At 37.1% G+C, this 27,070-nt stretch overlaps 1 protein-coding gene across 1 annotated transcript in view; it reads right to left on the bottom strand.

Annotated features, from left to right (window-relative positions):
• Positions 1 to 4,455: 4,455 nt before the first annotated feature.
• The window catches only part of SKAP2 (src kinase associated phosphoprotein 2), a 163,489-nt gene continuing 140,874 nt past the window's right edge, over positions 4,456 to 27,070 (bottom strand). The window contains exons 11-13 of the mRNA XM_043463355.1: positions 21,746 to 21,858; positions 7,266 to 7,367; positions 4,456 to 6,913 (exon numbers count right to left, since the gene is read on the bottom strand). Of these exons, the coding sequence (XP_043319290.1) occupies positions 7,275 to 7,367; positions 21,746 to 21,858 (206 nt within the window). The 3' untranslated portion in view covers positions 4,456 to 6,913; positions 7,266 to 7,274. The remainder of the gene's footprint in view (positions 6,914 to 7,265; positions 7,368 to 21,745; positions 21,859 to 27,070) is intronic.

Here is a 27,070-nt window from a genome sequence, read left to right as displayed (position 1 = left end):
ATGCCGCTAGCATACTGTTGGCACTTAAATGTAATTATTCAAAATGGAATCATTTAATTAGATAGGAAGAGAAATAGCAAGCCTTGAGACAATAATAAAGAATAAAGCAAATATGCTGACCAACTGAAGCAAAGAAACAGATACATACCGACACACACTCACAAAATAGTTACATTTCAGCTTTTCAATTCAAGGTGCAGGTAACGGGATACACATACGGTTATATGCCTTGCTTTTGCTGGGTTCATAGAAAACAGAGACCACGACTGATATCCATAACTTCCTAGAGGGATAAGAATTACCTGTCTCATGCCTCATATGACTTGGGAAAGCCGGGGGAGGAGGAAAGTGGTGGAAGGCAATGGAAGCAGGGAGCGATGGAGACTCCACAGGCCATAGATGCTTGAACAGGGAATTAGGGATGAGTCATGTACCCATCTAGATGGGACAGGTTACTTTACACCAGCAAAATCTACTTGGTGGGAGACCAGGACAATGTGAAGTCATTTACTCCCTGTCCTTTAGAAGCATGATATTATGGGTACCAAGCATGGAAACATTTCAGGGTACTCTACAGAGTCAAATACACCCTGGAAACTGACCCTCAGTGCACCCTCTTCTTTTGGGCTATGAAACGGCCAACACCTCAGGGTGCACTTTAGATAATGAGCAAGTCCAATCTTATCTTCCTCTGGCTAAATTTCAGAGCCCGCTAATGAATGTTAGTTCTTAACTTATCTTCTGCCCTCCCACTTCCAGCCCCCAACCACTGAGGTACAAAGACTTAAATTTTTTTGTTGTTCACAAAACACAACAGAACACTATCATGTTATGAAGGCTTGCGCAAGGCACCATGTAGATGCCTAAGGGATTAGACTTCATACTCAGGTGCCAGATATTCCAATAAAAGTTCTCCTTAAATAAATTCACATCTCAACAAGTAAAAAACGTCTTAGGTCAGACACTGCCAGCATCTCTTACAAAATTATGTAAGTTTTATCATGAAGTTTGCTTATTGATTGTAAAGGGCTGAACAATTTAATATTTTTTAAACTGGTTTTTAGAAAAACTTATCCATTTAAACACCACCCCACCAAAAGCAACTAACTGCAAACTTTGAGACAGAAGCTGCCAGCTTTGAAGTCCTCTCCAAGGCTTCCTTGCCTGCTCAGTGTCCTTGGGCTTGACTTGAGGAGATGGAAAGAATAGAAAAGATTGCTCAAAAAGGGTCTCTTTGGCATTGTGTCCTCTCTCAACTCTCCGCTGCCTTGACTTTCTATTTTCTAGACTGGAGGCTCACAGACAGAAATGATTTAGCATTGAAGTTTCTTCTCCATTGTGGACTAACTGCTGGGGGTTCAACAGAGTCACCACGGTCTGCTTTACAACTACAGAAGATAAATTCCGGCTGTCCAATTCTTGAACTATTCTTTTCACACTCCAGACTATTTTATAAGAATGGTGCCGTCATCAGTGGTCAATAGGTTTTAATGAGTGCCTACTATATGCAAAGATTAGAATTAAGTATTTGGTCTGAAGTCACTGCAGTATTGGGAAGCAGAATGGCACTGAATTCAAGTGAGGGAGGCTGGGTAACTTGTTAGCCCTGGACCTTGGGACAAATTGCTTAACCTCAGTTTTCTAATCAGGAAAATTGGAATAAACAACAGAATTTGCCTTCTAGGGTTTTTAGAAGGACTGAATGAAAAGGACACAGCATAACAAGTAGTAAACCCTCAGTTCATGTTAGTTGTTGCTATTACTATCTTAAATTATTTTCATCATTTTGACATGACAGTGAAAGAACACAAGGTTTTCTAAGTGGCTTCCTAAGGGAGCTGGGGAGGGGGAGACAGTGAATGGGAATCTGCTTATTTGCTGGAATTTTCTCTTCCTCCAAAGTCAGTCACATTTAATTGGCATACATTGGTAGCATTAATTTTCTCCTTTGAGAGTACCTGCGTAACACTTTCCTCAAACAAGAGCTAAATTGCTGCTCAAGCCTCAAAACGGCACCTGCTTTTACTCCAGCAGGAATGATGTTTTTCTATTACAAAGCTGAGGTCAATAAACAGAAAACACAAGTGCTGTTCTATATTACCTCTCTGAGTAATGGATAATAAAAAAACGGAGTGAAAATAGAAGAGAAACCTAAGGAAACACTTTCCAAGGTTCCAATATTAAGAAACACACTTACCAGATAGGCTTTTGGGGCAATTTCTATTTCCACATCTTTGCACATATTCACAAGATTTTTGACTGCTCAACTTCCACCCCCTTTCTCAACCTTACAGGCCTAGGCTGAGCACTGGTACGGCTACAGCGACTCTCTGCACCTGCGGATCCTTTCATCTCGGGACTCAGAGCACTCAAGTTAACATGACCATACAACTTAAAAGAAATAGGAAATCAAAGTTTTTTAAAAAGACAAAAATTGAATTATGGTTGGAGCTGGCAACAACTGTGAAACTTCCCACTTTCAGAAATTCCTTTTTGATTCATTCAAGGCAACAGCTAGAATGCTTCCAAGATCAGAAAGCTTCTCTGATATTGCCCAAGTGGATGCAGGGCGGCAGTGATGTGGGGAGTGTAACTAGGTCACTTGCCCCACACTGCCTATGCTGCCTGTAACTTCTCTGAAAGAGTGAAAACGCTGAATCTAGGAAAGGAACGGAAGAAACATCTCAAAGCTGGCTGCCACGTTCAACTTTCCTGTTACTCACCATCTCGCTCAATTCTGTTACCAACAATCTAATCCAATTCACTTATTGATGGTATAATGAGGACAATGAAATTGCTTTTAAAGAATCAGTACACGGGACTGATTTTTTTTTTTTTTTTTTATTAAAAGAACGCTGTCAGTCAGAAAGTGGATGAACTAAATGATAAACGGATTTTTCTCCACCAGGTATAAAGAAGTCAAGCTCTTTTCTTCTTAAATCTCAGATACTGTGGGATGGCACACCAGTTAATTAACAAACATTTACTGGATACACACCATATACTCTGAAGTACCATGCCAGCAATAAATCATGTTTCTGATCAAGCAATGATAGAGCAGATTCTGCTAAGGAAAACAAGAAAAAGCCCCTGGAAAGTAGTGTTAATGAAATGTCATTGCAGGTTACAAAATTTCAAATAGTTGTGTAAATATTTATTTCATCATAAGCAAAATGTTACATTATCAGAGGTCCTAACAAATATTCTCAAAGAGTTCAACTACAAGGCAGTGGATGACGATGTTGGCTGAAGCTGAGGATGTCCAGAAATTGCTTGTTGCCAATCCAGAGGATCAACTGTTTAAGTTATGCATCTGAATGTAGGTTACGTTCGTAGAGAGATAATTTAATAATATATACCACTTATTTCTCTGAATTTCAGAATACTCAGGATTTTTCAAACTAAGCCATTTTAACAAATGTTTTTATGTTATCTATCGATTACATTCCTTTAAGTTCTGAGTGAACCTATGTTTTCTATGGTATGGTCATATTTTAATCTTCACCACCTCTTTCTTTACCATGTGGATTGCTCTTCAATATCCTTGAGTCTACTGAACTCGAGAAGTAAAAGTGACCTCTATGCAGTTTGTGTCTATAAATTTGTTCAATAACTGAAATATAAATAACTGATTTATCTGAAATGTAGAAGTACTTTGCATGATTCAAAAATTCGTACAATGCTTTACTCAGTCTCACTGATGAAGTTCAAGATTTTAAACTACATGTATGTTAGGGTAAGTTTTCTTATAGTGGCTGAACTACAAATCTGGATCTTTAATATATAACATATATAACTCAGCTCTGGGTTCTATTTTTAATCATGACCCTGGCTGGGGGTAGGAACCAGACTCTATGAAGTGAGTAGCAATAGCTTACACTGAAGAAATCATAGGAAAAGTGGAATCATAAGAACTACAAGAGTTTTGTCTAGAAATATTTAGAAACAACTGAATGGAATCTCTAAGACTATATTCAATACCAATAGCAAAAAAACCCTCCATATACAGAGATTTCACCTACAGATGGTTGAAAAGTGATTTTCTATGATCCCATAATACTTTATATAATTATCTGTAATTAAATTAGCACAAGATAAAAATAATCTACTTAAAATAATATAAAGTATTCAAAACAATTGCTAGGCGAAACAACATTCTTTTTCATAAAAGGAACTGTCATATATAACCAAGTGGCAAAACAGAATGGAGTGAGCTGTGGTTAAATGTAAATCCTATAGCAATGAAGTCATTTGTATTATCCCTACTTCTTAGAATAAATTCAGATGACAGTCCTATTTCATTTCTTCATTCAGTTTGGAGGCCAGATGGCATTAGAATCATTTACTTCACCTTGTTGTGCTTAATTACTACAATCAACACACTATTTTCCAAATTAATCATAACAAAGTAATTTCATTAGTAACACAGCAGGCTGTTGAATTATTAGCATCATAACAGTTTGCAAACAATTAAACTTTATTTGAACCTTAAAAATTTGCAGAGTGGAACATTATTGTAAGATCTAATGGCAATAGAGTACAAATTCAGTACAGAGCAAATAATCAAGCAAAATGCTATGTAAAATATGACTTACAATCACCTTTGAAAAAAATTAGCTCTCTAAATGTTCATAGAAAAACAAATAAAAGCTAAGCAAACATAATGGGAACATAGCAATTAGCATATTTTCTAACAAGCAATGTTGTTTAAATTCACATTAATGATATTATGATGATCTTAGAAAGTGTGTGATATATTGTCAAGGGTGTAAAGAAAACTTTCTCCCTCCTACGATACAAATGATTTCACCAGATGAATTTAAAGGAGTCACGAGTTGAAAGTAATGATTGTTTTTCCTGTCATTCCAATTAAAATTTTTTTGTTTCTTTTCTTATCTCCCACCTGTATGAAACTAAAAAGGAACAAAGGGCAGAGGAGCTCTGGACACAAGTTAACACTTTTTTTTTTCTGTATTGTCACCATTCACAGAGACTGTCTGGCATCAGTTGGCAAAGGACTCCCTCTCCTGGATTAACTGTAAAAGGAGGCAGTAATCTTCTAAATACTTTACATTTGGAGTGAGTCCATGCCAGAGTGGGGGAGGGGTTTCCAAGTGGGTTCCTATGCAATGAAAAGCTGCTGCCATCTACTGGCCCAGGACTAAAATCTTCACTTGGATCAGAAGCACAAAACGTATACCTTACAAGGAAGTCTACATTTACAGTGGAACCCACAATTGCTTTCACTTTTCAATCTCTCAGGTCTTGAAAACAATCCAGTACATTCATCCTTGGTTGTCTCACTTTTGCCAAGACGATTTAAATCTATTCCAATGGTTCTATATTAGAACAAGATTAACAAGTGCACAAATTAATTTCTGAAAGCTTTAACTTGATAATGTCTAATTAATTGATATAAACTAGAATTTACCTACAATCTCCCAAATTAATAGATATATTTTTATATGTGAAATCAGATAATCACATGAAGGTGATAATCACATGGGTTAGGGAGGGGCTAACAGGAAAATATAAACTCTGAAATATTATTTGTAGATAATTTTTATAAATAATAGAGGTTTTTAAATATTATCAACTCATTTGCATGTTTAGAATCTTTATCTTTAAAGCAAAGATCTGAAAAGTTCCATAAAAGTAGTATCTTCTAATCAATGATTCATTATTAGCAGATTATATTTACTCCAAATAATTATCCAATCAGTAGTATATTTTGATATATATACATCACAGTGGTACCTTGTAGACATTTAAAATACCTTTGATTTCAACCATACATAAAAAAGTAATACTGTAACTCCACAAACCTTGCTCTGGAGTACAACATACACCTCCTGTGTCAGACTGACACCAACCTTCCACTCACCTGTTGGTACATGTTCCCACCATGATTTCCACACTCTCCTCTCTGAGCCTTCCTTCTCTTCTCATTGCTTTGAGAAGTTCATAGCTGTATTTCTCAAGTCTGTACTAGTAGTTTTGTGGTAGGACTTCAATAGCATAGGAAGGATCCGGCAAAGTAAAAGTACTCGGTTATGCCTTCTGATTTTGAGAATACATTGAGATTCTTTATGCCATTTCATTCGTGGCAGAATGGGGCCTCAAGTAAATTTTTTGTTTTATTAAATTTAAAGAAAACTACAGTAGAAAATGTTGGCAAGCCCATTATATAACCAGGGTATTTATTACTGGTAAAGGGCTTTGTACAAACCATGATTCTGGTCTGCACATGTGTTGCAGAAGGTGATAGAATTTGCAATTCTACCATTTTTCTTTCTCATGGCTATATTCAACATAAAGTAAACTTGCCAATCAGTAAAAATTCTTCCATGAAAACATGTTACTACTGTGTGAAAAATAAATACTAAGATGACTCATCTACAAAGTTTTAACAAAGCTACATTCTTTAGATAACATTTATCAAAAACTTGTGAGATATATTCTATCAAAGTTTCTTGAAATTATATTTTACATTATAAAAACATTGATATCCAGTATTAAGAGAAATTACAACTCATACTAGTAGTAGCAATGACTGTGATACATACAAAACAGTGCTGAATTCCTCACATAAATCAAATGAGTAAATAAAAACTATTGATTTATTTCTTTGCAAAATAGCAACAGGTATAACTTTACTGCTTACTTCTAATTTACATTAATATCCTTCATTTAATTTCACATCAGAGGAATATTATAATGAACGCATAAAACAACAAAGACAAATGATGCTCAACAAAACAAAGAAAGGTTATGAACTGTCATTCATGCTTTTACAGTGATTCTCAATCCAAAAGATTTGCAGACTAGCAGAGGAATCTTCCTTTTTTGCGAGCAGAAAGAGAAAGCTGCATTTTAATTTTTCTCTTCAGACAAAATGTTGATTTTTCCCTGCCTAGAAAAAAATGACATGTTTAGCCAAGGAAAGAAAATGAATGTTTACTCAACATTTTGTCAGTTCAGCTCCTCAGAAAGACCATAAGAGTGGTATTTTACTAAAGAGGCGGAGGTTGTGAAAACAGCTGGTTATTAACAAAGGGACTCTAAGTAATCTATTTCCAAAGTAAATTCTATGAAGTTATTTTTAAAAAACTAAACCAGATTTTGTAAAACAAGATAATGATTTGGGAGTATAATCTTTGTGTTATCAGAAAACTACAAAGACTTTTTAAAAAGCAAAGACTCATAACGCAGAGACCAAGAGAACATATGAGCTATTACAGAATATTGGATTAAAATGTACTTACCCAGGACTCTCAAATATCATACATCTCCATTATGTAGGCTTTCGGCACCAAGCCAATGGCTCCCTTCATTTCTCCTACCCACCAGCCATATCTATTGTATTCCTAATTGAAAACAATATGCAATATTAACCTTTAGACTGGTGTAAGTACAATGTCCTTTGTATGCAACTTCTTAGAAATGTTATTTCTTTTTATAAAGTTATAAGAGCTTTAGCTGCAAATTGAAACATTTTAATCTTTTTTGTTTCCGGACACTTTAAAAATGCTGTTAGGCAAAGATTTAAATTAACATATAAGACAAAGCCTGTTTATTTCATGGTGTAGAATAGAAACAGTCACTTAGGATAGGAACCTGGTAAATGAAACTACATAAGGAAATGGGCTCTCTGGGCCCCTTTCCCTTCTCTCTCCCCATGTCTGTCTGTCTGTCTGTCTCTCTCTCTCACACACACACACACACACACACACACACACACACACACACACACACACACACACACACACACACACACACACAGCCTGGGGGACACCTTTTTATATGCAAACCACAGTGTTAGAGGCTCCTAGATCACTGCCAGGATCCTTGGGAAACTATCTTTGCCTTCAAGGAGCTTATCATCTAGCAAGGACAGCATTTATTTCTTTTCTCTCACAATAAACCACTTAATTCCTAGTTAAACTCATACGACCAAAAATGATTTACAATGTAGAAGTATGCTCTTTCTCAGGAAAATGTAATACATGAGTGTAGCCATTTTAAACAGATAAATTAGAGAATTAGGAAACACTAATAAGATATCCCCAAACCGGCTTTCCCAACAGAATTCACAAAAGGGTTCCTTTTCAGAAGCTTCCTGAAGGCATTTATTGTTCCTCTGATTGATCACAAACTACATTAGGTAAAGGATGAGTAGAAGGAATTTAAAGGTGGCGTTAGATTCACCCTTATGGGGAGGATCAATAGGAAATAAAAGTATCTCAAGTTATAATGGCAAAATATTAATCCAGCTGTAAAAAAGTGACTGATGAGTCACTTTCACATTTATTTTGCTTGTGAGCTGAACCTGGGCCTCCTTTTCTTCCCTTTGCTCCACTGAAGACACACCACTGGCTCCAGGCATCGTGAAAACTGTACCTAATGTTCATTTGTCTGCCAGATTGACTAATGTATTTTTATCTGAAATTTATTTATGTTTAGTGAGATACAAACAAAGTAAAATGAATTACAAGTTTCAAGAATAATATCTTCCAAAAGCAATACTCTGAAAAGGCACCACAGGACCCAAATTTAATTTTTCATAGAAGATAAATTTTTAAAATCAATCCCCAAAGTAATTCAATAGGCTATGATTTCCAACATCTGAGTCATAGACAAATGTGCATATGCATATCAAGTTATATGTGGGGAGGGAATGTTAATACCCAGGACAGACTTAATGTTTGTATTGATGACTAACTATTATATTGTATTGATGACTAACTATGCTATTGACCATCAGAAAGGAAAATCATACAATTCTTCCATACAAATGTAGAAATTCCTAGGTATGTACTGATATGTAGTCTATCAGTAAAGAGATTACAGGATTAAAATCTATAAGTACTTTTAAAACAATGGGATGTATCAGAATTAGGTTTTTTCTGTAACAATAAGATGGAAGGAAAAGGCTGGGGAGAGGAAGGGAAGACCTGATTCTAATGAGGGCACAGTTCTGGTTTATGAAACAGTAGACTCAAGATTTTAAGTTCAAAAGTTTCCTGATAAGTGTGAACTTAGTTGACAAAATTCTCTAAACAATGAAAATAGTTTGAAGCCTGGAACTCAATGATAATGACTATAATCTGTGCAGAATATATTTATCAGAAGAAAATACCAACTTACTGAAAGCTATGATTAGCAACCATTATATCCTAATAGGTACCTAATAAAACTGCCCTTTTCAATTTTTAAGGCAATGAATACAATTAGAGCCTAATGCTTAACAAAACAAATGTATTTCACCTTGCAGAGGCCAAAGGCCCACAGTGTAAGATTTCAAAATGAATACTTAACAGAGTAAGTCTAAGTGTGAAAGCTCTTATCCAATGCCTATCTAAAGTTTTTCCCAACTGATTATTTGGAAAGTGCAAAGGAACTAGGCCCCCAAAGGGTTGAAACAGAAAAAGAATACATTTAGTGAGACGGTACAGTATGACTCAATCCTGCCTTCAGAGAATAGCCTGCAATCTGGATTTCAATGTTTAGATTCAAGTTATAAACCAGAAAATTCATATTACTTTATAATATTCTGCTTTGAAATTATAATCTGTACTCTCAATTAAGTACGTATTATTGTTCTCAAAAAACTCACTCGCATTCAAATTTAAGAAACTGATTTCCAACAAATCACTTCAACAAAGGACTTCACACATGAGAGAATTTTACATGACAGTAACTGAGAAGATTCATTAAATAGAGTATAGTAGTAAACATCAGAGGAGTTTATTCAACTGTAAACACATCCCTTAAAAGTCACATTCTAGGAAAAATATATGTTTTAGGCTAAAATAATCCTAAATGCTTCACTTAATTAATTTAAAATAATTGAAAAGCCTATGAAATACACACCTTGTAGAAGTACTCTAAAATATCACAGGTTTAAATCAGAAAAGAGTAAAAATAAAAAACCAGAATGTTTATTACTCTACATTTGTAAAGAATTCCATATAGCACTCCTGTGTGGAATTAAGAGGTAAGATAAAATATAGTGAGGTAAAAATCTAGTAGGCAAATTTATGGATTTACACTGCAGCCATTAAGGTATGTCAGTGAGACTGCAAACACAGACGCTTTTACTTTTATCATTACTATCCTCTGTATGAGCCTCCTGAGCAACATGAATCCCAATTAAACCATTTGCAGCCTATAAATTGGAATGAAGACGCTTCTTGGAGTATGGTATCCTAAACTTCAGCCTGCAGATTCAATAGCACACACGATTTTCTTGGGAGGAAGAAAATATGCCTTCCTCTGCCTTCCCTGTTTGCTGCCCCCGGACAAATGTGATTATGAATGATATATTACTTACAGTGGAAAATAACGCAATCCATACAATGTTGTCCCGCTGTCCACATACTAACTGAAGTACTGGTTTAAAAGTCACAGGTGGGTCATGAAAAAACAAACAAACAAACAAAAAAAAACCCAGCCCTCAAACCTCATCTTGTTAATAAACAAAAAATAAAGAGACAAAAATCATACCAGGCTGCCATCTAAATCTCTGAAAGGTTAGGGAGCATCATGTCATCTTGATGGCACATGAACGAGATCTCAGGTACAAGAAGGTCTGCCATCTGGTATCCTTCACCCTCTGCGGCTCTTAACATCAACTGAAATGCTAACATAGGCAAGTGACTGTACTTCAGGAGGACTGATAAAATAATGAAGAGTCCTTTAATCTACAGGAAACCATTCTAGTCAATTTATAAGAAATATTGCATCCCTTTGTAGGACGTGTAATTATTTTCTATTAATCATGTGCTATAAAGCTACATTATGCGGTTATTCTGTTATCACTAGAAAGAGGCCTGCAGTCAGCTTCTGACAATGTTAGGTAATTACTAACACAAAGCTTCTTTCTCCTCCCGCGGTAATGCTATCAAGATCCAGAGGTGTAGTGATGCTTAGTGTATAAAAATAGTACTCAAAAGAAATTCAATATCTGTAAAATGGATGGCTTCAAGGCAAAAATGTAATGTGGCAGTCACAGAAGCAAAAGCACCAAACTTGCCCAGTAATTCGAGAAAATAATGAGAAAGCAACACTGAACAGTTGGGATCCAATGCCTCCGTTTTCAGTTTTCACATCATTAAAAGAGTTTTTATTTTGTAGTTAAAATTTTATGCCCCAAATAATCATTTTAAGCAATAAATTAAGGTGATTATGTAAAAAGGTAGGAAAAAAGGACTAGTTTTGATAAAAAATAGAGACTTTATCCAACACAATAGCAAAGGTATGTCTGTCTGTGTTTAATTATTAACTAAATCTTCTCTCTCTGCTGTTTTATTTTACACTTAAATAAGAACCCCCCTGCCCCAATAAGACCCCAGCGTTTCCTTAAATCCTTTTCAGCACCATGATTCTCATTTCTCAAGCATGCTAATCCACTTTCTACAAACCATATGGTAAAAGAATGCTGCCTTTAACAGAAACTTGGAACATTAATAAGATTTTGTGATGTACCACCCCTTTCAGAAAGGAGTTACCAATCTATCTGAAAGCAACAGGTGTTAGAAAGGTTAAAAGACTATATTCCTTTCTCCAAACATATATCTGTGCTTAAAAGCATGCCAGTCTTGTGCAGAAATAAAGGTAATTTTATTCACAAAATATAAACTACCCTGAGTTTCAGAACAAGTGGACTTTACCATTGTTTTCCAACTATTCACTGTGATACTTTCAATTTTTCAAATTGTTCGTGAACACTGTGGTATCATGAAAACTAGGTAACTTTTAAAATATGGAAATATTTTTTCTTCAAGGCTACCTCTTCAATCTCTTCCTTTTTACTGTTTCCGATTAGAAACTTTATAAGAATCATTTCTTGTACATCCATCATTTCAAAAGTTCTCTCAAAATGCACAACAGGAACTTAACAACCTCGACATTTTACTATTATTATCTACACATTAATTGCTTGACTCTTAGCCTCCTAACCTCATTCCTTAAATGAGGAAATGGACACTAACAATCTCTAAGCTCCTCCATTATGTTTGAAAATCACCATTCATGAACCTGCTTTAACACCCTAAGTCTCTTAGCAACTTATAGAAACCAACCTCATTACTTAATAATTTACTATGCAGCTGTGAGTCTGAGTTACTCTAATTCAAGGAATTCCTATTTTTTTCTCCAGGCACAGCAAATCCATTTTTAAAGCAAGAGAGATAGAAGACAAGCAAGAAAGGTGATAGTAAGGACTTAATTCCTGTGATCAATTTTAGTTTATGTTCCAGAGTCAAGACACATTTAATTCAAATTTCTACCCAGTCAACATTTACAATACCATAAAGTAAAAACTGATATGCACTGATGATTTGTAGATACCGTTAGGCAAAGAAGGAGCACATCACGCTCGCAGATGGCCTGGGAACTCAGTGTATACACCAACCAATACACGACTGTGTAACTGTCCTAGTTCAGACCTCCATCACCTTCCCTGGATTACTGTGTCGACGACTCTGCTTCTCTATTCTTCCTAGAAATTGCTTTTGTCAGCTTACCTGGCTGCTCAAGAATGTATACTAACCACTGCCCCATCCAATGCATTAACTACAAACCCCTCAGCTTGCTTTCTTCCTACCCTGTGGGATGAAAGGGTGTGGATGTGGAGGCAGCCACATCCTCCTCCCATTGCTCTGGTCCTGAGGCCCAACCTTGCACGCTGTACGCAGTCCCACCTCTGTATGAGGTGCTCCCTTCCCAGGCGATGTCTCCCCTTCCTCATCCAAAACCTATCCAGTGACTAAAGCCTGACTCAGGTTATCCAGATCTCATCAACTTTTCTTTGAATTATCTAACCCATACTTATATCCCCCATTTCAAGCTGAGTATGTATTCGTCAGTGGAGTTTATGTACTTTAGCTTTGTCCCTTCAACTAATAAGTACTAACTCACTGAGATCATGGCAATGTTTAACACTTTGTCTGTGTGCCCCACACTCCAGGACATGTAAATGATGTTCAATAAATATTTCCTGCATGATGAAACATGCTTTCTCTTCATTTTGGATGACACACCAGTTGACTGTCCTACATGTTTTCTTAAGACATGTCATTTCCAATAGGAGTATCGTTTCTTTGTGTACACGGGACATACTTGAAGAATTTTAGTGATGACTAAACAGATATTTGTTCTGAAGTATGTTTAGCTTCACAGTTTGTTGTTTCTACTTATGGCTGGTTGTTGCCTATCACATTTTCCAATGTGCTGTATAGGATATCTTGTCTAAAGAGCCTAAATTTCACTTACAGAAAGAAAGACACCCATTCCCCTGCAGAACTGAGACCACATAATTCTAGTTCTTTGAAGAAATAGCTTCAGTTGAATTTACTGTAAGTACTGAAGAGGTTAAGACAGAAGCCTAAAAGGCAGAAACAGTTTGGCACATCTGATGGAAAGCCTGCTGTTTTTTCAGTTTCTTTTTCTTGTGATTATTTTTTCAGAAAATATAGTCTCCAGCTTGTTACTAACCAGGTATGTGACCTTAGGCAATCTCCAGGTTCTTTAAGGGAAGATTGTTTTCACATATATATCACTTTTGAGACTCCACAATAATTCAGTTAGATACTTAAATTAATGTCTATTTATTATACACTTTGGAGAAGGCAATGGCACCCCACTCCAGTACTCTTGCCTGGAAAATCCCATGGACGGAGGAGGCTGGTGGGCTGTGGTCTATGGGGTCTCGAAGAGTCAGACACGACTGAGCGACTTCACTTTCACTTTCATGCATTGGAGAAGGAAATGGCAACCCACTCCAGTGTTCTTGCCTGGAGAATCCCAGGGACGGCCGAGCCTGGTGGGCTGCCGTCTATGGGGTCGCACAGAGTCGGACACGACTGAAGTGACTTAGCAGCAGCAGCAGCAGCATTATACACTTGCACCCTCACAGAATTTTTTTTGGTTGCTAACTCATGTCCAACTCTTTTGCAACCCCATGAACTGTAGCTCCCCAGGCTCCTCTGTCCATGGAATTCCCCAGGCAAGAATATTGAAATGGGTTGCTGTTTCCTTCTCCAAGGGATCTTACCGAGCTAGGGATCGAACTCGCATCTCCTACACTAGCAGGCGGATTCTTTATCACTGAGTCACCTGGGAAGCCCTTCACAGAATTACCTCTATGGAATCTCTTGTTATATTATATTTACTATAAATTTTTTTGTCTGAGGGTAATCTGACACTGTCGTTCTTATTACATAAAGTTGTTGTGGTCAGATAATCAGTGAAGATTCTAGAAATTCATCTCATTTTTTTTTTAAGTAGCCAGTGCTGGGAAAAGCCAAGCTTCCTCCTTTACAATTAACATTAGCTCCTTGTCTCTCCCCTTTCCAGTCTGACTGCCAAGAAGCTCAGGAAGTTCAAGTGCAGAAACTCCATTGTCTTTTAAGATCTCCACAGAGGCAGTCTTTTTTCCATTCGTCTTTTATTTATTTTCCTCCAATTATGCGGAGCCTTAAGATCTATAAAGTTAGCACTAAGGTTCCCCTGTCTCTATGATTCTAAATTCTTTCAAGAAGTTCAGGATTATTTCCTATTTTTAACTATATTTTCATAAACATGTATTAAACATCTATCTGTCATGATGTTAGATATTGGGATTCAAAAATACTTAAGACACAGTATCAACCTCAAGGAATTGAGAGAGGGAAATGAATAATCCCAGTCACGGCCCACTTACTGAGGTGGAGCAAAAGGGAAAGAACAAAGCCTTCAGAGTCAGATCTGCACTGATTCCAGGAGAAGGTACTCCCTAGCTGGTATCCTCGGTGATCTACATAATAAGCTTACTGAGCATTAGTTTTCTCATCTGCAAAATTATAATACTTTACCCTTCACAGGGTTATCATAGGCATCAGAGAAGCGAAAACATATTGAGTGCCTAGAACAGGGTACTGGAGGTATGCAACGAGTATTTTTTAATCCCCTCCCTCTGCCTTCCCACTAACTGGTACAGCAAAATACCAGGACAATAAAAAACAGCATTTTGGAGCACGCTCTAAGCAACCTAGGTTTCCCTGGTGGCTCAGACGGTAAAGAATCCGCCTGCAATGCAGGAGACCTGGGTTCTATCCCTGGGTTGGGAAGATCCCCTTGGAGGAAGGCATGGCAACCCACTGCAGTATTCTTGCCTGGAGAATCCTCATGGACAGAGGAGCCTGGTGGGCTGCAGTCCATGGGGTTGCAAAGGGTCGGACACGACTGAGCACAGCACACATAAGGCAACCTGATTACAACGGGCTGTTCCAAAGGGAATCTGACCTTTAAAGGGGTACGGTGGGAGATGTCTTAAAGAATAAGAGTGTGCCATATAGACATTGAGTGGGCTCTTGATTTTTTTGTGTGCGGACAACAGAAGTGTATAACAAATCATGGATTTTTCCATTTAAGTTTTTTTTAAATTAACAACACGGTACTTTGCTTTACTGTTGTTCTGTTTTGTTCCTGAAAAGCCTTTGCTTATTCCATGCAGCATTAAAGCATGACAGCCCCTCCACTGCCATCTCTGGGCACCCTGCCTCTCTGACATGGCCCTCTGGTTTCTCCTTTACCCCTCAAACCACTTCTGGGGCCTGATGGCCTACCTCCCGTAGGCACCTTCCCCTTTCATCTGTCAACATTTTCCTGGAATGAAGGATGAGAGAACATTAGGAAGTACTGGGGCATGGTTTTTGCGAGTGGGTCACAAGAGGAGTCCCATGAGTGGGATGAGAACATCTGACGTAGTGTGTTTCCATACCCTGCTGACCACCACTAGGGAGAGCTGGGCCTGCCCATGAGACAGCACCGTGCCCCGGCCCACAAGATGCCCAGGTGGACAGCACAGAAACTAAATGCCATCAGATCTAAACAACCAGCAACAAGTACAAATGCTTCTCCTCCTTCCCCAAAGACCGTAACATATGATAACATTGGGGGGCTAGCTCAACATCACCACGAATATCCTATATTGAGATGTCCTAGTTACTCGACAGATAACGTTTGGGGAACTAGCTCAATATCACCACAAATATCCTATATTGAGATGTCCTAGTTACTCTTCTGCAGGAGTTTGCTATTTATGGCACACCGGGTCAGACAAGTCACAAAGGAAAAAACTAACTAAAGCCAAAAAGTAACTCTGCATTTCCCTCCGCCAGTAGAGCTCAGCAAGACTTTCACTTTATTTATTTTTCTGGTACATCTAAAGCCAAAATAGCCCTAGTAACAGAATCTTTACATTTTCACAATGCATAGCAAAAGATCAGTGACAGTTACAGTTCACCAATCACTGGAAAAAGTCATAGATACAAAGGGAGGCAATGCTTGAAACTCTAAACAACGAACACTAAAAAATGCCCTTTTACTGTATATTAGTGAACACTGACAATCTACATTTCCTGTTTTGACTTAATAAAAAAAAGTCTCAAAAAGCCCAAGTCACATTTGTCGTAAACAAGATGAAATTTTCCAGGATTCTTAACTCTCTTTATTTTTCTGTTAATAGCAGACAAAGCAGCATGCCTCTTTCCTGCTGAAGCATAGCTCTTCTGTCATTAAGTCTCCAAAAATAATTTATTGCCTTAAAAGTAAGAATAGGAATGTGGTTAGCAATTTACTGGTGAGTACAGATTGAAAGATAAACTAACAGTGATGTAAATCCAGAATAGCAAGTAGAATAACATAACCCAAGAGGTATGTAGCATGGAATATGCCTACAGCTATATAACCTGGATCCTGCTATCAAAATTATAAAACTTTATATATAAATACAGTTTTAGGATAAAACTATTAATTATAATATTATGTCTATTTAAGGTGATAACAAAATTGAAATGCAAACCAGTAGAAGGATTTAGCACAATTTTAAACAAACTGATTCATAAAAATAATAAAAAATAAAAAGATTTTCAACCTCCAATATTATTTTCCCCATCTAATAAATCTGAAACTAGGTTTTGTGTTTCAGAATAACTTCACTAACAAGGCAGTTGTCACTGTCGTTCAGTCGCTAAGTCATATCCTACTCTTTGCGACCCCATGGACTATAGCACACCAGGCTCCTTGTCCCCTACTATCTCCCAGAGTTTGTTCAAGTTCATGTCCATTGAGTTGGTCATGCTACCTAACCATCTCATAAAAATACGTACTTCACTTTAATTCATCCCTATAAATATCTTTCACTTTAGGGAGGAGGGAAAAAGACTTCAAAATCTCCACTGAACTACTGAAGTATATAAAATGTTTTAACACATTAAAAAAACAGCAGTGATGTTACATGAAAAGAATTGTAAACAACAGTCTTGTGTTTTTAGGCAAGCAGTATTTGAATTTATTATTAGCGAGGTTCAAAGGTTAAAACTAAGAAAATGCCAGACACTTTGAAGGAGGGCTGGCTCAGCCAGGGGTCACGTGACAGCTACTAATTGGAAAATGTTAAAAAGGGAAGGGGGAAGGGCAGAGTATCTGCCTTCTCTGCCTTCTTTATTGTAACATTTGATTTTTACCAGAAGAAAAAAAGAAAGCTAAGATTTGCATAACTCTCAAAAGAGGCTTGAAATAAATAAATCACCCACAGCAGACACCCCATCAAGGCTTCCTTGCAGTAATAGGAATAACAAAAACCCGAAAAGGCTGAATTTTAAAATCAAACTATACTGGAGAATTTTAATAAAGCAAGCCTGATTGTCAAAGTAGCTAAATTGTTTTGTCATTATATTTACAAAATTAAAATACTCTTGATTATAATACATGCCATTTTATTTCTTGATTTGTCTAAATATTTATATTGAAAAGAATGAATCTTTTAAACTATCTTGTGTGCCTTTTTTAAAAGACTGTTTTCAGAACTGACAATCTTCCAGAAGGTAAGTCAAATCAATGATAATTATATACTGCAAACTACAGATCAGTTAATTATAGAAAGCAACTTATATTTCTTTGAAATCTTTTAAATGATATTTTTTATTAGACAAGTCATGGAACTAATTTTTTTAACTAAGTACACATTTTTTATGTCTCTATAAATATTGTTAGACTCCTTAAAATGCATTCTTCCTTAAGTATACAATTTTTACATTTAATTCAGAATGATGAAAAGAATTTTCATGATTAATGCTTATACTTTATTGACATGAGATAGGAAAGTAATAACCCATAGCTAGATTTAAAGTTGGATTTATGACATCATTTTGCTTGTGCACATTAGCTGCAATTACCTGCACCACTCATTCTGAGCCACTAGATGGTGTAAAAAATAAATTTAAATGGTAAAATTTCATTTCATCACCATGAAATCTAAATATAACTGAGAAAGATTAAACAAATTTCTAGGTATATAATAATGCTAGTGATTTGTATTATCTACTGTACTTTAAAAAAAAACTACTAATACATAGCATCAGCTCCACCTTGATCTAGAAACAAGTCCTTTTGAGCAATTTTTCTCTCTACTAAGGACCTTGAGATCTGAATTTATAATGATACTCAGTACTCAAACTGCTTTCATCATTCATGTATTAAATAAATTTATTATATTAAACTATGGTCTACGTTTGCCAAAATTTTGATAAAAACTGAAAGACAAAGCAAATATAAAATTAGAGAATCACCAGAGGTTCCTATCTGAACTCACCCAAAGCCAAATGGGGAAGTAAAAGTCTTCACAAATATATCCTGAACCTCAAGGCAACCTGACAACAAATAGCTAAGATGCTCATTAATAGCCCTGAATGTGTTCAAATTCCACTGAGAGAAAACTAAGTGTCCTTTCTTTCACCCTCACTAAGACCAACCTGGTTGATTCTACTAGGTCCACAGCTGGGTAAATATGGGTATTTACTCATCCAGCCAATGGTGACAATGTGCTAGCTAACAAAGTCTTGTCTCTTCTTTCAAAAGACAAAATGAGTTCCAGAAAAAATGCCCACCTCCAGAAGGCATCTCAGAAAATGCTGACGGTGGAACTTTAAACTGTGTGAAAGGTTGATAAAGGAAGTATTTTTGGTCAGCCCAAATAACAGCATTTAGAAATTTTAGATGGGAGAATATTCTCCCTATGCATGAGTTTGAGCAAACTCCAGGAGATAGTGAAGGACAGGGAAGCCTGGAGTGAGCTGCAGTCCATGAGGTCACAAAGAGTTGGACACGACTGAGCAACTGGACAACAATATTCTTATGAGCTGGACTTTAACCACCTAACTTAGCTTTACGACGTGCGTGCGTGTGTGTGCTAAGTTGCTTCAGTCGTGTCCAACTCTCTGCGACCCTGTGGACTGTAGCCCACCAGGCTCCTCCGTCCACAGGATTCTCCAGGCAAGAATACTGGAGTGGGTTGCTGGGTCCTCCTCTGGGGGAGTCTTCCCAACCCAGGGATGGAAACTGCGTCTCTTATGTCTCCTGTATTGGCAGGCAGGCTCATTACCACGAGCACTACCTAAAATTACCATCTCCACAGAACAGGTTTGGGAGAACAGGAATGACTTCCCCCAGAATCCTAAATATATGATACACACCCATAAGTGTACTTTCAATTTCACATTCACAGAAAATGATTTTCTGAGGCAATGGCAGAAATAAGACAAGCCTATGGGGGCACTGCTTGCTTCACAGCCTGTCCCAGAGGCTGGTACTCGGAGGCTTTCAGCAACAAAGACAACTTGATTCATAAAGAAAGCTTCAAGAACAAACCCACATGGGCTTTTAAGTTTCATATTTTACCACACAAATATAATGGCTGCATGCCATTTATCCCTACAGTCTGAAATTCCAAGTGGAAGCTAATCAACCTTTTAATTTTATATGCAATTTTACACACAATTGAATTTTATGCAGCTAAATTGGTGAAAGAAAACTGTGAGCTAAGTAAATTTGAGGAATGATTCCAAGAAAGTTTCTTATCAAGAACTGAAACTAATCAGTTTGCTTTCTATATTAAGTAACTGACTCAAAAAGCTGTCATTTTAACACGAACTATTGAAAGCTCTGTAGTAGGCTTAATCCAACAGTTGTGACATGGCTGTTTATAGCTTCCAAGAACTGAAAGCATCCTTCTAAAAAAACAAAAAACTTACACTAGTGAGCAGAGGACTGTGAGAAATAAGAAACAGGTCTTACTTGGGCACCTGAGCTAGCAATGATCACAGCTGTCTGTATTTACTTAATATTTTCACCCAGTAATCTGTAAATGTTTATATCTCATTTCTTTTGGATTCCTGGTGCCTAGAATGGGCCCTTGCATATTTTAGGTACTTTATGATGGTTACAAATTAAATACAAGTAAGGAAAAAAGGGGAGTGGGGGAGAAGGGAGGGGGAAAGGTAGGAAGATTGAAGCACAAGACAAAAAGCAAGAGCAGAAAGCCCTGGTCTGGGAGTCAAGACGCCTGGTTAAAGGACTGGCTCTGGTACTTCCCTGATACAAGTTCACTTATCGGTGAAACCGAGGACAGACAGATGAGCCCAAAGGCCTCTCACGCCAATGTTCTGATTCTCTGTGTATGATTTTACACACCAGTCAACTAGTGTTTAAATTCAATAAGTGATCTTATTTCCAAACTCTCCTCTGTATCTAATAAGTCATACTACCTTGCCAAAAGGTTAAAAATATTTCTCTAATGGGGACTGATGTTGAAGCTGAAACTCCAATACTTTGGCCACCTGATGCAAAGAGCTGACTCATTTGAAAAGACCCTGATGCTGGGAAAGATTGAGGGCAGGAGGAGAAGGGGACGGCAGAGGATGAGATGGTTGGATGGCATCACCGACTCGATGGACATGAGTTTGGGTGAACTCCGGGAGTTGGTGATGGACAGGGAGGAATGGTATGCTGCGGTTCATGGGGTTGCAGAGTCAGACACGACTGAGCGACTGAACTGAACTGAATCAACAAAGAACACTAAACTTCTAAACTTGTAATTTATATAGTATTTCTCTATCTATATTTAAATAGTTTCTATATATTGTTTGTTTCTAAAGTGGCCTCATGAAGCAGACTGAGGGAGATATTTTTAATTCCCATATTATAGCAGGCAAAGTTAAAATATGGAAAACTAAAGTAACCCATTCATGTCTTCAGAAGTGTAATCAATTAAGAAACTCGACTTTTAGATAGATCTAAGGACAGAAAGATTTTGAATAGTCCAGTGTCTTAAGAGGCAGAAACAATGATATTTTTTTTAATATATGAGGATGAGTTCATAGCAATACACTTTGCTATTATGTTTACAAATACAATTATGCTAAACTTAAAAAAATTACCTATACCTGTCTGAATAGAAGAGTATTGCTTTTAAATTGTCGGAACACCCGATGTATTTACATAAAGATGAAAAACTTGCTCTATAAACACAGTGTTTCCAGTAGTGAATGGCAGACAAAATCAGAATAAGCACACAGAAGAATAAAAAGGAAGAGGAAAGAAAAACATAATAAATAACCCAATACCTTACAATGTTAACTTTCACATAAGTATATTGTTTCTGGAGAAGGCAGTATGTGGATGGGAGCCAAAGGCTGAAGTGATAGGTAAACACACTGTTAAGTTGAATCCTGTTATCTGATTGTGTTTAAAATTTGATTATATTTCACTTGACAAAATAATTAATTATGGTGAACTCCCAATTGTTAACAGGGATCTAGAAGAATTCCAGTTGGCATTTTTCCCCAGTGTCCTCGATCCAAATAGATAAAAATCCAGCTCTGTAGTCACCCTTTACAGTTGTCATACTGGGGTATCTGCTTACCTTGCTAAGAATGTAAATCACATCACCACGTTTAAATGACAATTCATCAGAAAGAGCTCCTGTGCAGTCCCACAAACCCTGGTAAAAATTAGCATAATCGGTGCTTTTATCTCCTGGGAAGAAGAAAGAGAAAACAAGAGTTAGTTTTCCTGTAATGGGCCCCCATTTTTAAATGAACCAATAGAAATTAGAGGGCCAAAACGGCCTTAAAAAAAAAAAATCTGTCCTCATTCAAAGAACACTTCATTACATCCACAAAAGAATCCTACTTCTTGCTCTCATCTAAGAATCCTTTTCAAAAAGATCTGATTTTGAATGTCTCTTTTTTCCTCTCTCCCTCTCTTGTTCTTACCTAAAACTTGCAACTGCAGTAAGCTTCTTCAAACCAGCACCTAAGTTACTTCCCACCTATTTTCTATAACAAACTTAAGCCCACTTGCAATATGTTTTGAAGGTAAGTCAGTTTTCCTGCATAATGAACAATATGCATGAGATATGATAAACAGGCTGTAAAATAAGCACTGGACAGAATTTGTACTGAAACTACAGAAATAAGCACAGGGCATAATAATAATAATAATAATAAAGGAGACAAGATACAAATATAAACAAACAAGATAACACACACAAAAAAATTTTTTAAGTTTTTTAAAACTCAAAACTAGTTAAAGGAAGAGAATAAACTGAAAGTGATCTAACAGATAATTCCAGCTCTTATCTTTGAGGACTTTTGTACCCAAAGCCTCTCAAAGTTATTTCCAAACTATTTTAGCAACTTTGAAATTGCCAGTGCTGAAGGTGCATTTTTCAAGATTTCTGTCAGCCCTAGTTTAGGACATTAGACTCTGAATAAACACGCGACATACACTGGAGTTATCAGCTCATCCTTCTCACAGCATAAGCACAATGGATGCGATGTGCTCAAACTGCCATACAGACCATTAACTGATTGATTATTTAGCGCTCTCCACTCTGTAATACCACAATAAACTGGGTAATAAATGCTTTTCACTTATACAATGTGGGTTGCCTGAAACAGCGCAGAGTTAAACACACTGGCTGCTTTTGTTACACTGAGAACTGTTTCCTGTTTTTAATTTCATGATAATTGAGTTTTGATGACTTAACGCAAGAAGAATGCAAGTAATATCAATAAGATGTCCGTGTATTCACTAACCAGGCAGAACATACATGTGCTGACAGCTTCCCTCACTGGAATGTCATCTTTGAATTCTGAGGGGATAACTGTGGAGATGCATGGTGGATCGGGGTTGTCATCTTAGTTTTGTTATATGACTCTCAGACAGCAGGCTCCTTGGCAATTCCAACGCAGTCGGTCATATTAGCGTGTCATGAAGGCATTCATCTTATTACACATAGTTTGTGATTTACACAAAGTCTTAGGTTTATTAGAAATTTAAAAAATTCTTTTTAGTATCGTAAACATTTTTTTAAGCCCCAAAGAAAACCTGAATAATACGGAGTCTATTTAGGAAGTAAGACACTACTTTTTCATTATATTTATATTATAAATAAGGACCAGAATACACAACCAGAAAAAATCCTCTTATTAAATTTTTCCCCTTGTTTTTTAAGGATTAAAAAAAGGAGAAAAGGAAAGGTGGGAGAGAAGGAAGAAGGGAGACAGAGAGACAGACACCTTGTTGACTTCGCTCTTGTATGTGGGCACTCATCACTGAAGCCAGCAGGGGCGTACACATGCCCAGGAATCCAACCAAGAACTAACAATGCTCTGTGGCCACCCTTATTGCATTTTTCCCCTCAAAGCATGTATTAAGGAAATTCTATGAATGGACACTAGAGGGCACTCTGGCTGGACAGATCACTCCAAACATTGTCAAAATGTTTTTTAGAAAAAAATTACTTAATAATAAAGTGACTGATTTCCTTTAAAAACCACTTATTTAGACAAATAGGGATTTAGAAGTTGAAACATTCTAGTCAGATTAAATCAACTGCTAACTGGGTCAAATGTTGCGCCCCGTGCCGTCCGTCAGTGTCAGTTTAAAAGTCAAGGAATTAGAGCAAAGACAGGATGACATCATTTCACAGGCGAGGCCCTCCCTAACAGCCACTGGCCAGGAGGTAAAAGGACTAAATAGCTGCTTGCCCCTGTGGAGGCTTCTGTGTGTTCCCCATGCTGCTCAGCCTTAGGCTCGATCCCAAAAGGTTGAAGAAAGAAAACTTGGGCTAAAAACAAGAGAAGTTCTGGCTTAGCTGGCGCATCCCAGTGGGTTCTTCAGCTGTTCAGCCTGCTGCCTAATCTTTCCTTTTTCAGATTCTCTCAGAACAATTTTTCATTCAGTAGATTTTCAAAAGGTGGGGTGATGGGGAGAAGGAGGGGAAAAAAAGTATATGGTGATTTCTAACACATAATCCTTATCACTTTGGGGTCTTTCTTCCCCTCGATGCACTTGGTGAAACCCCCATTAACACTAATGGGAGTTACAGGAGCGCAGGAGGAGAAGAGAGACCCCCACCGTGCGCAAGATGCATTGCTCCCGAGATGTGCATCACGGGCATTTCATTAAATCTCACTGCTGTAAAGAGGCAACAGAGCCAGCGATCTGGCAATCCTGGGAACAAGAGGCATTTTCTACTTTGCTTTCTGTAATCTTGATGATGTTATCCAAAGACCAATCTCATTTCTGTGTCCCATATGTGAGCTCTGTTAAAGAATAATAAGTTGTTTATGTCACATGGCTACATGTATACACAATTGACTATTCTTTCTATTTCAGCATGCAATATTAGTTACGATGTAGAAGAATCACAACTGGCGAGATAACCTGGCAGTGTGTGTTAATTAGCCTTAGTCTCTTTAGGAAAGCAATGTCAAAATTCTTAGTATGAATTCTAGACATAAAAATTAAGAACTATCTTGCTCCTTAGAGAACAGCAAGCTCCTCTGGTTTACTTTTCTAATTTTTTTTCTGTACTAGATTTTTATTCATTTCCTCTTCAGTGTATTTTTTTCTCTTTATAATTTATTTATTTTTAATTGGAGGATAATTGCTTTACAACATTGTATTGGTTTCTGCCTACTATTCTAAATTTTAAGTGTGGCTAAACATACACAAAAAATTGCACATCGATATCCTTGGAAGCACTGTGGGTTCACAAAGGTTAACACCACTTGTACATTGAAAAAAATAACGCATGTGAGATGTGTTTTTTGCAAACAACAACAAAAAATGGAATGGAGTACAATGTCATAAACCACCACCAATAAGCTTACTTTCTGAATACAACTTAAATCTGTTTAGTTGTTTTTACTGCATACATTAATTTTTATATTCTAAATTAGTTTTCCGATTCTATCCACGTCATGATCAACATCTTCAAAATTACCAAAAATAAGCATCTCCTTATGTTTCTTGTCTTGAGAGGCATATATGGTTAAAAGAAGAAGGTAAAGAAAGAAAATAACATTCTAAATTAGCCAGCTTGTGAAAGACTTAAACAATGTACTTGCACCTGTAAGTTAAACTAGCAAAAACAGAACACTGGGTAATAAAAACAGAACTGTTACGAAAATATAAGCTAAATATTGGAGATATTTAGTTTTGCAAAAAAGAAAGGAGTTTTAAAACATGATGACAATAGATGGAACACACAATGATAGATAATGAAGAATGTCTTCTTGAGTAGTGGTAAAGGTTTAAAAACTATTTTAGAAAAATAAGCATATTATACAAAGTTCAAAAAAATCACATGGAATCTTTTTTCATATATATAAAAATAAATGCAAGCTTAAGCATGAAAGAACTTGTAAGAAATATAAGATTAATTCTGTTTTTGCTTACATATTTCACATTAGTCTGAATTTTTTTTTTTTACTAAAATCAGTCAATGTGAAAAATATATAACATTCTTGAGTAAGGTTAGAAGTTCACATCATGTGATGCTCAGCAAGATAGTAATACCCTTGTCAACTCACTGCCCTGCATGGCAAACAAACTTCTAGTGTTACATCTTTGACAGCCTGGGGAGAGCAAAGGTCACTGCTATGCAAAAGCATTAAAACTGTTGCTTGAAAAGAATTTCGTGTCACTAAAGATAAGAATTATTGCAGTGCTTTATAGCTATTGCATGAAAAGCTAGATCTCCTTATTGCATTCCTTTGAGAAAAAACATTTGTTTTTCCTTCCCTCAAAGGCAAAAATTTGGGAGAGAGTTACTTTAAAAGGATTTTTGAAAAATACAATTGCTTTAAACCAAAACACTTATATTTACGGGAAAAATATCTGTATGTGTCCAGTTTCCACACCTGCACTGAAATTTAAAAAAAGAAAATGACATGCTTTTAGCAGACGCTTCATGATAACAAAACATATGTACTTCCACTGCCATTGAATGTTGTCCTCAAGGTTTTGCTCAGACATGGTGTTTATAGCTGCATTTTGCAGGAACAGAGGACTCCCATCTAATGACTTCGTCCTCACTTCCTTTCTGAAAAAAGCACACCCAAACCTCATGCACCAACCTGTTCCTGCTTTCCTGTCCAGGTCCGGAAGTCAGGCCTGTTTCCTCTCCACATGTCACAGTAGGAAGGACTCTGGAAAGCTACTTCCTGAACACACACTTCTTGTCCACCCTGCCCCTGACAGCTTGAAAGAGTGATGTATGGCCATATCAGCAAGGGGAGGCGACCCCCATCTACAGCTCTTTGCAGGACATGGGATGATATGGCAGACCTTGCCCCAGCTGACATGTGGCTATGAAGAGGTGTAAAGTCCTGATAAGAAGGCAGTCCTTCTCTTCTTTCCGTGTAAAATAATTGCTGATTTATCAAAACTAACCTCATGCCTGCACTACAGATACGGTTTATCTCCTGCTATTTGGAAATAACAACCAGCAAGAAAAGTTGCTTGTATCATGTGATTCTGTACAGAGCATATATAGCTATTTTTCCAGTCTCAGTCATAATTAGCACTTGGGGCCACGTGCCAAGTGGAAATGGATAAGTGGAATATCCTTCCTAGCCTTCTAGGCCACCAGTGTCCTTTTCCCATTTTTAAGCTGCTGTCACTGGACTCTGGCATTTCTTACCCAATTCATTTGCTTTCTGTGTTAATCATATGCAATGAAGATATGCATGGCCAACATTTAAACAGGCTGCAGATCAATTAGCGGTCTTAAGTTTATCTGATTTTTATCAAAGAAGACAGAGCTGTGGGTCGATTGTCAGAGCCTGTGTCAAGTTGACCTTTTCAGAGATGTCTACATTGCTAGTCCCCTGGGCAACTTGTTGTCCCCTGTTAGTCTCTGAATGGCAGAAGTCTGTTCTGCTCAAGCACAAAG

Source organism: Cervus canadensis, chromosome 3 (assembly GCF_019320065.1).
Source record: "Cervus canadensis isolate Bull #8, Minnesota chromosome 3, ASM1932006v1, whole genome shotgun sequence".
In the NCBI taxonomy this organism is placed as follows: domain Eukaryota; kingdom Metazoa; phylum Chordata; class Mammalia; order Artiodactyla; family Cervidae; genus Cervus; species Cervus canadensis.
Note: the sequence above shows the minus strand (reverse complement) of the source record. Positions and strands in the feature narration are given on the sequence as shown.